This window comes from Entelurus aequoreus, linkage group LG22 (assembly GCF_033978785.1).
Source record: "Entelurus aequoreus isolate RoL-2023_Sb linkage group LG22, RoL_Eaeq_v1.1, whole genome shotgun sequence".
Classification (NCBI taxonomy): Eukaryota; Metazoa; Chordata; class Actinopteri; order Syngnathiformes; family Syngnathidae; genus Entelurus; species Entelurus aequoreus.
In genome coordinates this window covers 24,834,300-24,846,684 of record NC_084752.1, presented here as the reverse complement: position 1 = coordinate 24,846,684, position 12,385 = coordinate 24,834,300, and the positions used below count along the sequence as shown (strand labels likewise).

The 12,385-nt window shown below is 38.7% G+C and overlaps 1 protein-coding gene across 1 annotated transcript in view; it reads left to right on the top strand.

Moving 5' to 3' along the window:
- The window catches only part of smc3 (structural maintenance of chromosomes 3), a 53,811-nt gene extending 41,982 nt beyond the window's left edge, over positions 1-11,829 (top strand). The window contains exons 25-29 of the mRNA XM_062033464.1: positions 2,095-2,307; positions 2,390-2,581; positions 3,880-4,057; positions 8,308-8,414; positions 11,223-11,829. Coding sequence (XP_061889448.1) covers positions 2,095-2,307; positions 2,390-2,581; positions 3,880-4,057; positions 8,308-8,414; positions 11,223-11,294 — 762 coding nt within the window. The 3' untranslated portion in view covers positions 11,295-11,829. The remainder of the gene's footprint in view (positions 1-2,094; positions 2,308-2,389; positions 2,582-3,879; positions 4,058-8,307; positions 8,415-11,222) is intronic.
- The last annotated feature ends 556 nt before the right edge of the window (positions 11,830-12,385 follow it).

Here is a 12,385-nt window from a genome sequence, read left to right as displayed (position 1 = left end):
ATTCTGGGTGTCTCATTCTGTGAAAAAAATATATGTACTGTGTATATTCTGTGTGTGTGTTTTTATATATATATATATATATATATATATATATATATATATATATATATATATACATATATATACTGTATGTATGTATTTAATATTTATTTATTTAACGTGGTCTGTCATTTTTAGCATTCCATCAGACATTGTGTTTTTTTTACTGGTTTTACCTGGAAAAAAAACTATATATATATTTATTTATTTAAGGTGGTCTGTCATTTTTAGCATTCCATCAGACATTGTGGTTTTTTTACTGGTTTACCTGAAAAAAAACTATATATATATATATATATATATATATATATATATATATATATATATATATATATATATATATATATATATATATATATATATATATATTTTTTTTTTAGGATTATAATTAATTGTATACACAGACACATTTTTTCTCTCTCAATATGGCCCCCAAGTTGAAATAATTGCCCTGGTCTGACTTAATATAATTGCTCTGAAGGCAAGATGATGTCCATTGATTGCAGAAGTGGATCAGAGAGCCCATAGCAAAGCTAATATTCATTTTGCCTTGTGCAAGACAGATGGTTGAATTCATAGGTCAAGGGTTTGAAGAGTTTCTCCTTTTTTTAGGCTAAGCTTCTTACTAATTCATCAGCTAACCTCATTTTGAGATGGTACAAAAATCAGATCATACACTTTTAATCCATTTCAACAAGCTAATTATGATTCAAACAACCGTTAGCACTGGATGTATCTTAAGTTTGGGATATGCTGATTCTTCAAATCAATGTATTTGGTGTGGAAATGCATTGACACTTAACTGTTTTTCCTATTCAAATGTTTTCAATTTGACCACACAAGTATCTTGATGCGATTACAGTTCTATACTGACAGCGACACAAAATTTGTTATCCTTTTTGCACATTCATAATATATTTTAAACTACAAGCTAGTGAGGAGGTGTTGGTAGCTTACATGCAGAGTAGAACTTAGAGTACCTCATGAAGGCAATGCGATTATGGCTCATGATAACACTAATATCTTGATATTTCAATGCTGCGATAGAGCTGAAACAAAAAAAAATAAAAATAAATAAATATATTGTATATATACAGTAATTTACGTTTTGCAGAACACAAACAGCAATAGTGCAAAAACTACACTGTTTTAGTGCAATTTAATTTGAAAACAATTACACTTTTTAAAACTAATTCAGAAAACCCGACATCTCATGTCATGTCAAATAGAAATATTAAATCAACATTCATCTTACTCAGCCAGGGTGGTGACATCACAACAATGTGACCGGCTGTGCAAGTTTATTATGTGTATTGTATTTTCATAGAAACTTCTTACATATGTCAAAGTCCTTATCTAGCAGTGTCCCATTGACACCAAAAAAGCCAAAGTGAGTCCACATTTTTGATTTCAATGATGCCGGTTAATCTTGCGAAGTTGGTAGAGTGGCCGTGCCAGCAATCGGAGGGTTGCTGGTTACTGGGGTTCAATCCCCACCTTCTACCATCCTAGTCACGTCCGTTGTGTCCTTGGGCAAGACACTTCACCCTTGCTCCTGATGGCTGCTGGTTAGCGCCTTGCATGGCAGCTCCCGCCATCAGTGTGTAAATGTGTGTGTGAATGGGTGAATGTGGAAATACTGTCAAAGCGCTTTGAGTACCTTGAAGGTAGAAAAGCGCTATACAAGTATAACCCATTTATCATTTATCATATGCATATTCCAAATCCACCATTGCTGTGCCTTTGTTTCGTCTTCTGTGACCAGTGTGAGGAGCAAAATAAATGTGCCTTACAGGATGCTGTAGTATTGAAGGCATTGCAATAATCCAGATCCAAGGTACCTCATGCGGCAGTGTATTATTATAACAACATACGACGACGTACCAAAGAGTAAAATACAATGAACTATCAATATATTTAATCTCAGGCTTATGTAATATGTATTGTACAATTTAGCAACCTAGCTTGGAAAAATTGAACACATGGAGCCAACATTCTCTCTGATTCATTTGCACTGACTAACTTGTATTACATTTTTCTTTTCCCCCCTGCCAGTTGTTTCGGAAACTGGAGCAGTGCAACACAGAGCTGAAGAAATACAGTCATGTCAACAAAAAGGCCCTGGATCAGTTTGTTAACTTCTCTGAGCAGAAAGAGAAACTTATCAAGCGTCAAGATGAGCTGGACCGAGGCTACAAGTCCATCATGGAGCTAATGAAAGTCTTGGAGTTGCGGAAGTATGAGGCAATACAGCTCACCTTCAAACAGGTACAGTTTTCCCAAAACCTTTCAACTGTCTTAATGTCTTAAATTTGATTTGCCTGCTCATTGTTTTGTCTCTCACTTGCAGGTGTCAAAAAACTTCAGCGAAGTATTCCAGAAGCTGGTGCCTGGAGGCAAAGCTACACTGGTGATGAAGAAGGGAGACGCTGAAGGCAGCCAGTCCCAGGATGAAGGTGAGGGCGGTGCAGACAGCGAGAGGGGTTCCGGGTCGCAGAGCAGCGTTCCGTCAGTAGACCAGTTCACTGGTGTCGGAATCAGGGTAAGAGTCTTCTATCCATATTGTTGTTATTTTTTGATTCCATTATCCTTCAAATTTACTTTGACTACTTTTCAAGTGGTCTGAAATATGTGATTCCCAGTACATTCCACAGTATTTACAGTAATCTACCTATCATTCGTTTATTGCAAATGTCCACAGAGGGAGTACCGTATTTTTCGGACTATAAGTCACAGTTTTTTTCATAGTTTGGCCGGGGGTGCGACTTATACTCAGGAGCGACTTATGTGTGAAATTATTAACACATTACCGTAAAATATCAAATAATATTATTTAGCTCATTCACGTAAGAGACTAGACATATAAGATTTCATGGGATTTAGCGATTAGGAGTGACAGATTGTTTGGTAAACGTATAGCATGTTCTATATGTTATAGTTATTTGAATGACTCTTACCATAATATGTTACGTTAACATACCAGGCACGTTCTCAGTTGGTTATTTATGCGTCATATAACGTACTTATTCATCCTGTTGTTCACTATTCTTTATTTATTTTAAATTGCCTTTCAAATGTCTATTCTTGGTGTTGGGTTTTATCAAATAATTTTCCCCAAAAAATGCGACTTATACTCCAGTGCGACTTATATATGTTTTTTCCCTTCTTTATTATGCATTTTCGGCCGGTGCAACTTTTACTCCGGTGCGACTTATACTCCGAAAAATACGGTATATCTATTCATCTAATACAAAACGGCTGCGCTCTGTTGGATGTGTTGCTAGTTACTTAACACCACATTAAGCCCACGGACACCACAAAGCGCTTCACTAAAGATGTTCTAAATGTATGACTTGCAATTGAATCTACTGTTTTTTAGACTGCTTTTGTGTCAAGTCAATAAATGTGATGCAAAATGTGATTATGGCATGTGCTCAAATTAAGGTCAAACAACAATGACGAGCATTTCTTTTCACACACCATATCGCTTAGTTGAGGATATCAAATTGATTGGATTTGAGTCATTCTGAGCTGTAGTGTCTTTTCAGCCAAGTAGCATAAGCAACCCATGTTCCAATTGTTTGGTGTTATTTGGTTTTATCATTACATTGTGCAATATGCTGACATTTGCTGTTTTCAGAGGTCAAATCACATGTGGAATAAAATATGTACGGTATATTTATACTACGCATTTTCTCCATAGTTTTGTCTTTCAAAAATGTCAATTTCTGGTCTTCTGTCAAATATTTACCTAGCATAAATATAAACTATCAGATTAAAACCCATTTAGTCAAATGACCACACATCTGTCTAATGCGCCACCTTCCTTGTGGTGCGTAGGTGTCGTTCACAGGGAAGCAGGGTGAGATGAGAGAAATGCAGCAGTTGTCTGGAGGTCAAAAGTCTCTGGTGGCTTTGGCTCTGATCTTTGCCATCCAAAAGTGTGACCCTGCCCCTTTCTACCTGTTTGATGAGATCGACCAGGCCCTCGACGCCCAGCACAGGAAGGCTGTCTCAGGTATAGGATAACAGTTTTATATATACTGTGGGCCCTGATTTACTAAAATCTAAATACCATGCCCTAAACAGCGTGTGCAATCTGTAAAATAGCCTTTACTATTACCAAGGAGACACTGTCATTTACTGCAAGTTCATGTCATAATTTTCTTATCTGTGGCGTTTTGCTATGTTTTCAATCATGCAGTAGACAACAGTGTTGGCGCTAGGAATTTTCAAAATAGTGTCTCAGGCACCCCATCAAGTCATAATCAGAAGAGAAGAGTTTTTATTGCCATTGTTTGAGAACGGGTTCACAAACTAGGAATTTTACTTGGCGCAATCATGCAACATAAAACACATATAACACAGACTAGTATAACATGAGCTGTAACTGAGCTATCAGATCTTGTTATTGTTCATGTGTCTGATGGCCGAGGAGAAAAAACTGTTCATGTGGCGGGAGGTGTGGGTCTGGATGGACCGTAGTCTCCTGCTTGAGGGGAGAGGGGAGAATAGTTTGTGTCCAGGGTGAGAAGAGTCAGCTGTGATCCGACCCACACGCCTCCTGGTCATGGAGGAGAACAGGTCCTGGAGGGGTGGGAGTTTGCAGCCAATCACCTTCTCAGCAGCTCGTACCATGCGCTGCAGTCTATGCTTGTCCCGGACTGTGGCGCAAGGGAACCACACGGTGATGGAGGAGGTGAGGATGGACTCGATGATTGCTGAGTAGAACTGCACCAGCATCTTGGTCGGCACCTTCAGTTTTTTCAGCTGCCGCAGGAAGTACATCCTCTGCTGGGCCTTCTTGATGACGGAGCAGATGGTCGGCTCCCACTTGAGGTCCTGGGTGATGGTGGTGCCCAAGAAACGGATGGAGTCTACAATGGAGACGGGGGTGGGAGAGTCAATCAGGGCGAGGGGGGATGAAGTCTTTCCTGAAGTCCAAGATCATCTCCACTGTTTTCTGGGCGTTCAGCTCCAGGTTGTTGAGGCTGCACCAGGACGCCAGCCAGTCCACCTCTCTCCTGTAGGCGGACTCATCGCCATCCGAGATGAGCCCGATGAGGGTAGTGTCATCCACAAACTTGAGCAGTTTTACGGACTGGTGACTGGAGGTGCAGCAGTTTGTATACAGGGAGAAGAGCCAGGGGGAGAGTACACAGCCCTGAGGAGTACCAGTGTTTGTGGTTCCACTGTCCGAGACAATCTTCCCCAGCCGCACGTGCTGTCTTCGGTCTGTCAGGAAGTCAATGATCCAACTGCAGAGGGAGTCAGGCACGCTGAGCTGGTAGAGCTTGTCTTGTAGCAGTCCAGGGAGGATGGTGTTGAAGGCAGAGCTGAAGTCCACAAACAGGATCCTAGCGTAGGTTCCTGGGGAGTCCAGATGCTCCAGGATGAAGTGGAGGGCCAGGTTCACTGCATCATCCACAGACCTGTTGGCTCTGTAGGCGAACTGCAGTGGGTCCAGGAGGGGGGCGGTGATGTCCTTGAGGTGGGGCAGGACCAAGCGCTCAAAGGACCTCATGACCACAGACGTCAGCGCCACCGGCCTGTAGTCATTAAGTCCTGTGATCCGTGCTTTCTTGGAGACAGGGACGATGGTGGAGGTCTTGAAACAGGACGGCACGTGGCATAGCTCCAAAGAGGTGTTAAAAATGTCAGTGAAGACAGGAGCCAGCTGATCCGCACAGTTTCTCAAGGTGGAGGGGGAGACGCCATCCGGCCCGGGGCCTTCCGCGTTTTCAGCTTCAAGAACTGCCGGTGTACATCCTCCTCTCGGATGGAGAGGGCCTTTGATGAAGTCCTATGATGTTCTTGGAGTCCTTTAATGTCCTTGGAGTCCTTTAAAGTAGTACTGGAGTTGGTGGGGGGACCAGAGCTTTGATGAGCTGAAGGCCGTTCGTGACGACCGTAATGTGTGTTGAGGTCCTGAGCGAGAGTCCGGTCATTCAGGGCCTGGGGGGGCTTTGGGCTTATAGTTCGTAAGGGCCCTTAATCCTCTCCACACGGCTGCAGTCATTGGAGCTGAACTGTTCCTGTAGACGGTTAGAGTACACAGATTTAGCTTTCTCCACTTCCCTGTCCTTTTTCTTGCGCCGCTGTCGGAGCTTGGGTGTGAACCAGGACTTGTCGTTGTTATAACAAGCCCTGGTAAAAATGGGGTCCACAGTAAATTTTTGGGGTTCCACTTTTTTGTAACCGTTTTGAAAACAAATGATAAATGTATGCATTATCTTGTTATATCTCACATTCTATATTGTTTTGGAAAAAGGTTGCCGTAAACATTACTTAATTCATAAAAAAAATAATATAAAAGAAAACAATTTTTTATGCATATGTAAATTTATTGTTATAAACATTCATTCACTTTCTTCTTTCCTTCATGGATCTAAACTTTACTGCTGCCGCCCCAAAATCAAAGTTCTCTGGCTGACGAGGACCACTGACACATCTCATCTCTGCATATTTGACTAGAATACCCTTATGAGCATTACATATATCAAAATCAAGTACCTACTGTACTGTTTGCTTGTTGAAATATCCTTTTTAGAGCAATTATCTACCCAAACTACCACTTTGGAATAATCACTAAGACATAAGAGTCACATACTGAAGCAAAACCTTGCAAAAGTTTGTAACTTAATAAACAATATTTGCGCCACAAAAGTACCTGAAATTTACGCACGCTCTAAAAAATTAGTGTTAGTTCGAAGTGAACGCGCTTTACTCACGAGTCACGACCGCTGCTCCCACGCTTTATCAGCCGTTGTCTTAGTGATCCAGTAATCCACAGGCCATTATTAATCCACTCAAAAAGAGTAAAATGTAAGTGATATAATAATCCATATAGTTGATCTAAAGCGAGATTGCATCCGCTACAGGTCTCTAGTCTCCGTCTGACGTCACTCCATCACTCAACGTTGGCGTGGCATGAAAACACACTTTAAGTGTTTTTGATTTATTTGATATGATATATCATGTAAAAGTTCTGCGTTCTGCACATGAATGTCATACATAAATATTATTTCTAGCTAAGTGTAAATGTAATTAATAGAAACACAGTGATAGATCTTTGTGGTCTTTTCAAGATGATTACATAACATCTGCAATGCACCTTGCACTGCAAACACAGTTGACTTGCTTAAAACTTAAAAATCAGGTGTTAATAAAAGACTTCTCAACTGTCAAATGCTACATGATGTTGGTGGTGTGCAATCTTTTGGGCTAATAAATACAGTACGTTAATAAAACACACATTTTGTTTACGCTAATTACATATAGTTGTACCAAGGAAGATCAATATTGTTATAAGTATCAATACTGTACATCCCTACCTAAAAGTAGTTTGACGTGGATTTGGGCTTGTAGGTAAATAAATGTAGAAGAAGACCAAGGAGGACCAGGAGAATTAGGAATACGCACAACGGCAGGTTTGGAGGCTTTTGCGGATGTAGTTACATGTTTGGAAAGCGGTAAAACGCATGCCGAAATATCCAGCACCTCAAAAATGTTGTACAAACTACTTCAGAGTGAATGCAACTAATCAAGCACAAACTCACAAACATTGAGTTTAAATGCTTTTTCAATTTAATAGATGGATGATACATTTGGAAAACAATGGATATATATACACTTAAATATATACATTTGTTTAGTCTTTGTTTAAGAAATGAAAGTGAAAAAGGTGATGTGGTTGTTTTTTTGTTTTTTTTAGTGTTTGTCTCAAATGGAAAACTAAATGATACACGGATTCAACAGCAATGTTGAATGCGTTCAATTAAACAGCAATGTAATTTGAATGAAAATGCTCCACACATCTCTTAAAACAGTCTCTGTTCCTATTTTGCTGTCCTTTCAACGTTTTCTATTCTTGAAATACCCTTTTTAGAGCAATTATCTACCCAAACGACCACTTTGCTGCTGCCAAAAATTGCTCACTTAACAGACGCAAACCACTTTGCACACGTTTTGTAGCTATCCAGCTTGATCGTGTTTTGGTACGAGCTAACCTTTGGTAAATCAGGCCCTATGTATTTTATCTGGTTAATCTAGTTTCCTCCCACTATTGTAAAGCATGTTTATGTTAGGTTAATTGGAGTGTGTGAATGTGATTAACTGTTGACTAGTCAAGGATGTACCCAGTCTTGAGCCCTAAATTGGCCAGGAAAGGCTCCAGTTTCCTTTTGACCCTGATAAACCGAAAATGGATGGACATTCTACTACCTTAATGTAATTGTAAACATATTTTGGTTTGCTTTTCTAATTCAGACATGATTGTTGAACTGGCTGGTCACGCTCAGTTCATTACCACAACCTTCAGGCCTGAGCTATTGGAGTCTGCTGACAAATTCTATGGAGTAAAATTCAGAAACAAGGTAAGTTGTTATTTTTCCCTGGATGATGTTACTTACTGAACAATGCAACGGCACCCTCTGCTGCCATTAAGTCAGTCTTGTCTAACTGCAGCTCAGCTTCATATTGCCTCTATTCATGCATCTGTTGACTGCTTACCATGAACACTCCATCTCTAAACATTTTATTTTCTGTATTATTCAACATGTAAGTGATAGCAAACATAATTACATAGGCACAACATGTGTCATCAGCTGACTAATGGCCAACAGAATCCATGTATCAGTCGTTCATTTGTTCCATTTGAAACCACCACTAAAAACACGGATAACTGTTGTTTTTTTTAAAGTAAAACAAAAACAATCCTAATGTATATTTAATGTTATTTTATTTTTATTTTACATATAATAAATCAAATATGGAAAAAAAATAAGTAAACCATGTATATAAAATAGGGCTGTCAAAAGTATCAAGTTGACTTGTGAATAACCACTAAAAAATGATTGCATTAATCATGTATAATTGTAGATTATTCATGCAATTTATTGTGAGCACACATGCTCCTCGACCAAAGGCTGCAGTGATTTTAGCTTTATACTTAAGAAAAAAACTGTTACCAGGTTTATAAATGATATACATTCAAGTAAAACATTTAAAAAAGTATCTGATTTAAAAAATGCAATCATCTGACAGCACTAATATAAATATAGTTTTGTAAATCCATTTGCAACGCTGAATTAACCCAAAAGTAGGGATTTATACCAAGTACCAGAATTTTTTGGTGCCGGTTCTTAATTGGGTTGGTCCAGGCAGACCATTAAGATTGTAGGCAAAAACGATACGGATATATTTTTTTTAAATCCAGCTGACCTTCATAGTTATGACACGCTCTCGCTGTCACATTTACTCAGGTGCCGTGCAACGCAAAAAAAAAAGATACAGATTTGATTACAGCTTGGGATAATCACAAGGACATAAGTAGTCACATACTGAAGCAAAACCATGCAACAGTTTGTAACTTAATAAACAATATTTGCGCCACAAAAGTACCTAAAATTTACGCACGCTAATAAGAGTTGGTGTTTGTTCGAAGTGAGCGCGCTTTACTCACGAGTCAGGAACGCTGCTTCCACGCTTTATCAACCGTTGTTTTAGTGATCCAGTAAGCCACAGGCCATTATTAATCCACTCAAAAAGTGAAAAATTTAAGTGATCTAATAATCCATATAGTTGATCTAAAGCAAGATTGCATCCGCTACAGGTCTCTAGTCTCCGTCTGACGTCACTCCATCACGCCGCTTTGGCGTGGCATCAAAACACACTTTCATTGTTTTTTATTTATTTGATATCATATATCATGTAAAAGTTCTGTGTTCTGCACATGAATGTCATACATAAATATTATTTCTAGCTAAGTGTAAATGTAATTAATAGAAACACAGTGATGTATCTTTGTGGTCTTTTCAAGATGATTACATAACATTTGCATTGCACCTTGCACTGCAAACACAGTTGACTTGCTTAAAACTTAAAACTCAGGTGTTGATAAAAGACTTCCCAACTGTGAGATGTTACATGATGTTGGTGGTGTGCAATCTCTTGGGCTAATAAATACGTTAATAAAACACACATTTTGTTTACACTAATTACATATAGTTGTACCGATGAAGATCAATATTGTTATAGGTATCAATACTGTACATCCCTACCTAAAATAGGGGACGGCGTGGCGAAGTTGGGAGAGTGGCCGTGCCAGCAATCTGAGGGTTACTGGTTCAATCCCCACCTTCTACCATCCTAGTCACGTCCGTTGTGTCCTTGAGCAAGACACTTCACCCTTGCTCCTAATGGGCCTGGTTAGCGCCGTGCTTGGCAGCTCCCGCCATCAGTGTGTGAATGGGTGAATGTGGAAATAGTGTCAAAGCGCTTTGAGTTCCTTAAAAAAAAGGTAGAAAAGCGCTATACAAGTACAACCCATTTACCATTTACCATTTAAAAGTAGTTTGACGTGGATTTGGGCTTGTAGGTAAATAAATGTAGAAGAAGACCAAGGAGGACCAGGAGAATTAAGAATACGCACAACTGCAGGTTTGGAGGCTTTTGCGGATGCAGTTACATGTTTGGAAAGCGGCAAAAAGCATGCAAAAATATCCAGCACCTTAGAGCAACTGGGTCTGTCAAAAATGTTGTACAAACTACTTCAGGGTGAATGCAAATATCAAGCACAAACTCACAAACATTGAGTTTAAACGCTTTTTCAATTTAATAGATGGACGATACATTTGGAAAACTATGGATATACAGTATATACATTTGTTTAGTCTTTGTTTAAGAAATGAAAGTGAAAAAGAGGATGTGAAGTGAAGTGAAGTGAATTACATTTATATAGCGCTTTTTCTCAAGTGACTCAAAGCGCTTTACATAGTGAAACCCAATATCTAAGTTACATTCAAAACAGTGTGGGAGGCACTGGGAGCAGGTGGGTAAAGTGTCTTGCCCAAGGACACAACGGCAGTGACTAGGATGGCGGAAGCGGGGATCGAACCAATGTGGTTGTTTTTTTGTTTTTTTTTAGTGTTTGTTTCAAATGGAAAAATAAATGATACACGGATTCAACAGCAATGTTGAATGCGTTCAATTCAACAGCAATATAATGTGAATGAAAATGCTCCACACATCTCTACAACTCAGTCTTTGTTCCTATTTTGCTCACCTTTCAACGTTTTCTATTCTTTGAAGACTTGCTTTGTTTCAATCCATAAAGAAAATGAATCACAGACGTTATCAGAGTAACCAGAACTCATTATGTACGTGCTTGTTATTTTTTGTAGGTGAGTCACATCGATGTGATCACAGCGGAGCAGGCTAAAGACTTTGTCGAGGATGACACCACCCATGGTTAAGCCCCCTGCTGTGTTTTCTTCTGCATACTTAAGGTGCAAAATACACCACTATTACACCTACAGACTTTTTTCCTTCTCGTTCTTATGTTGACAATAAAATATTGTTACCCTCTCGGATGTTCAGTAAGGTTCAGTTTTGAATGTGGCTGAATTTGTTTAGGTTCTCTGAATTGCAGATACATATTTTCAGTTTACCCTCAACATATTTGACCCATCTTTCAATAAAACCGAACATTTGAACATAAACACAATTTAGCCATATTTCCCGCGTGGTTATTAATGTGTTTATGTATATGGCACTGAGCTGAACAGCTTGTCTCATTTTATTGTAAGGAATTCATTCATTTTTGTTCAAGTGCATGAGGTGGTCAGAACTTTGGAAAAGCACATTCATTTGTACAGTCTGCTTAATTCCCAATTCAATGGGAACTGAAATCCATCTATTTAAGCTATTCTTTAAAAATGTTATTTCATCTGTCAAACTATACAAACGTCTTCCTTGTTGTGTTTTTTTAATAAATGTTCAAATACTGTGGATCTTTTCAGCTCATTTGCGTAATTGTAACATTTAATTTTTCAACACCAATTCAATGGTGGAAAGTTACAGAGGTAAATTAAAGGTTGATGTTGGGATTTATGTTTTAATTAGATTGCATTTACAACACTAACAATTTGTTTTGTGTTCCTTTTGTATGTAATAATGGCAACATTAAAAAAGGGAAAACTTTCTTCTGTTGACCTTTAGAGGGCGCTGTTCGACTGATATCAAACAAGGCTATTTTACATATCTCTAAATGACTCAGTCAAGCATTTACACATTCTTAAGTTTACTATAAACACAAAAGTCAGGTAGTAGTCAATTTATTTTACTTTTTTTCACTCTGCTTTCTTCATTTAAACCATGTTTTCATGTCTTTCATACTTAAATTTGAAACAACTATCTCAATATTTGCTCATGAACATATTCAGTGTCGAATACAGTCCACAGTGACTTGCTGTCTTTGTTATTATACGCTGACACTTAAAGGCCTACTGAAATGAGATTTTCTTATTTAAACTGGGATAGCAGATCCATTCTATGTGACATACTT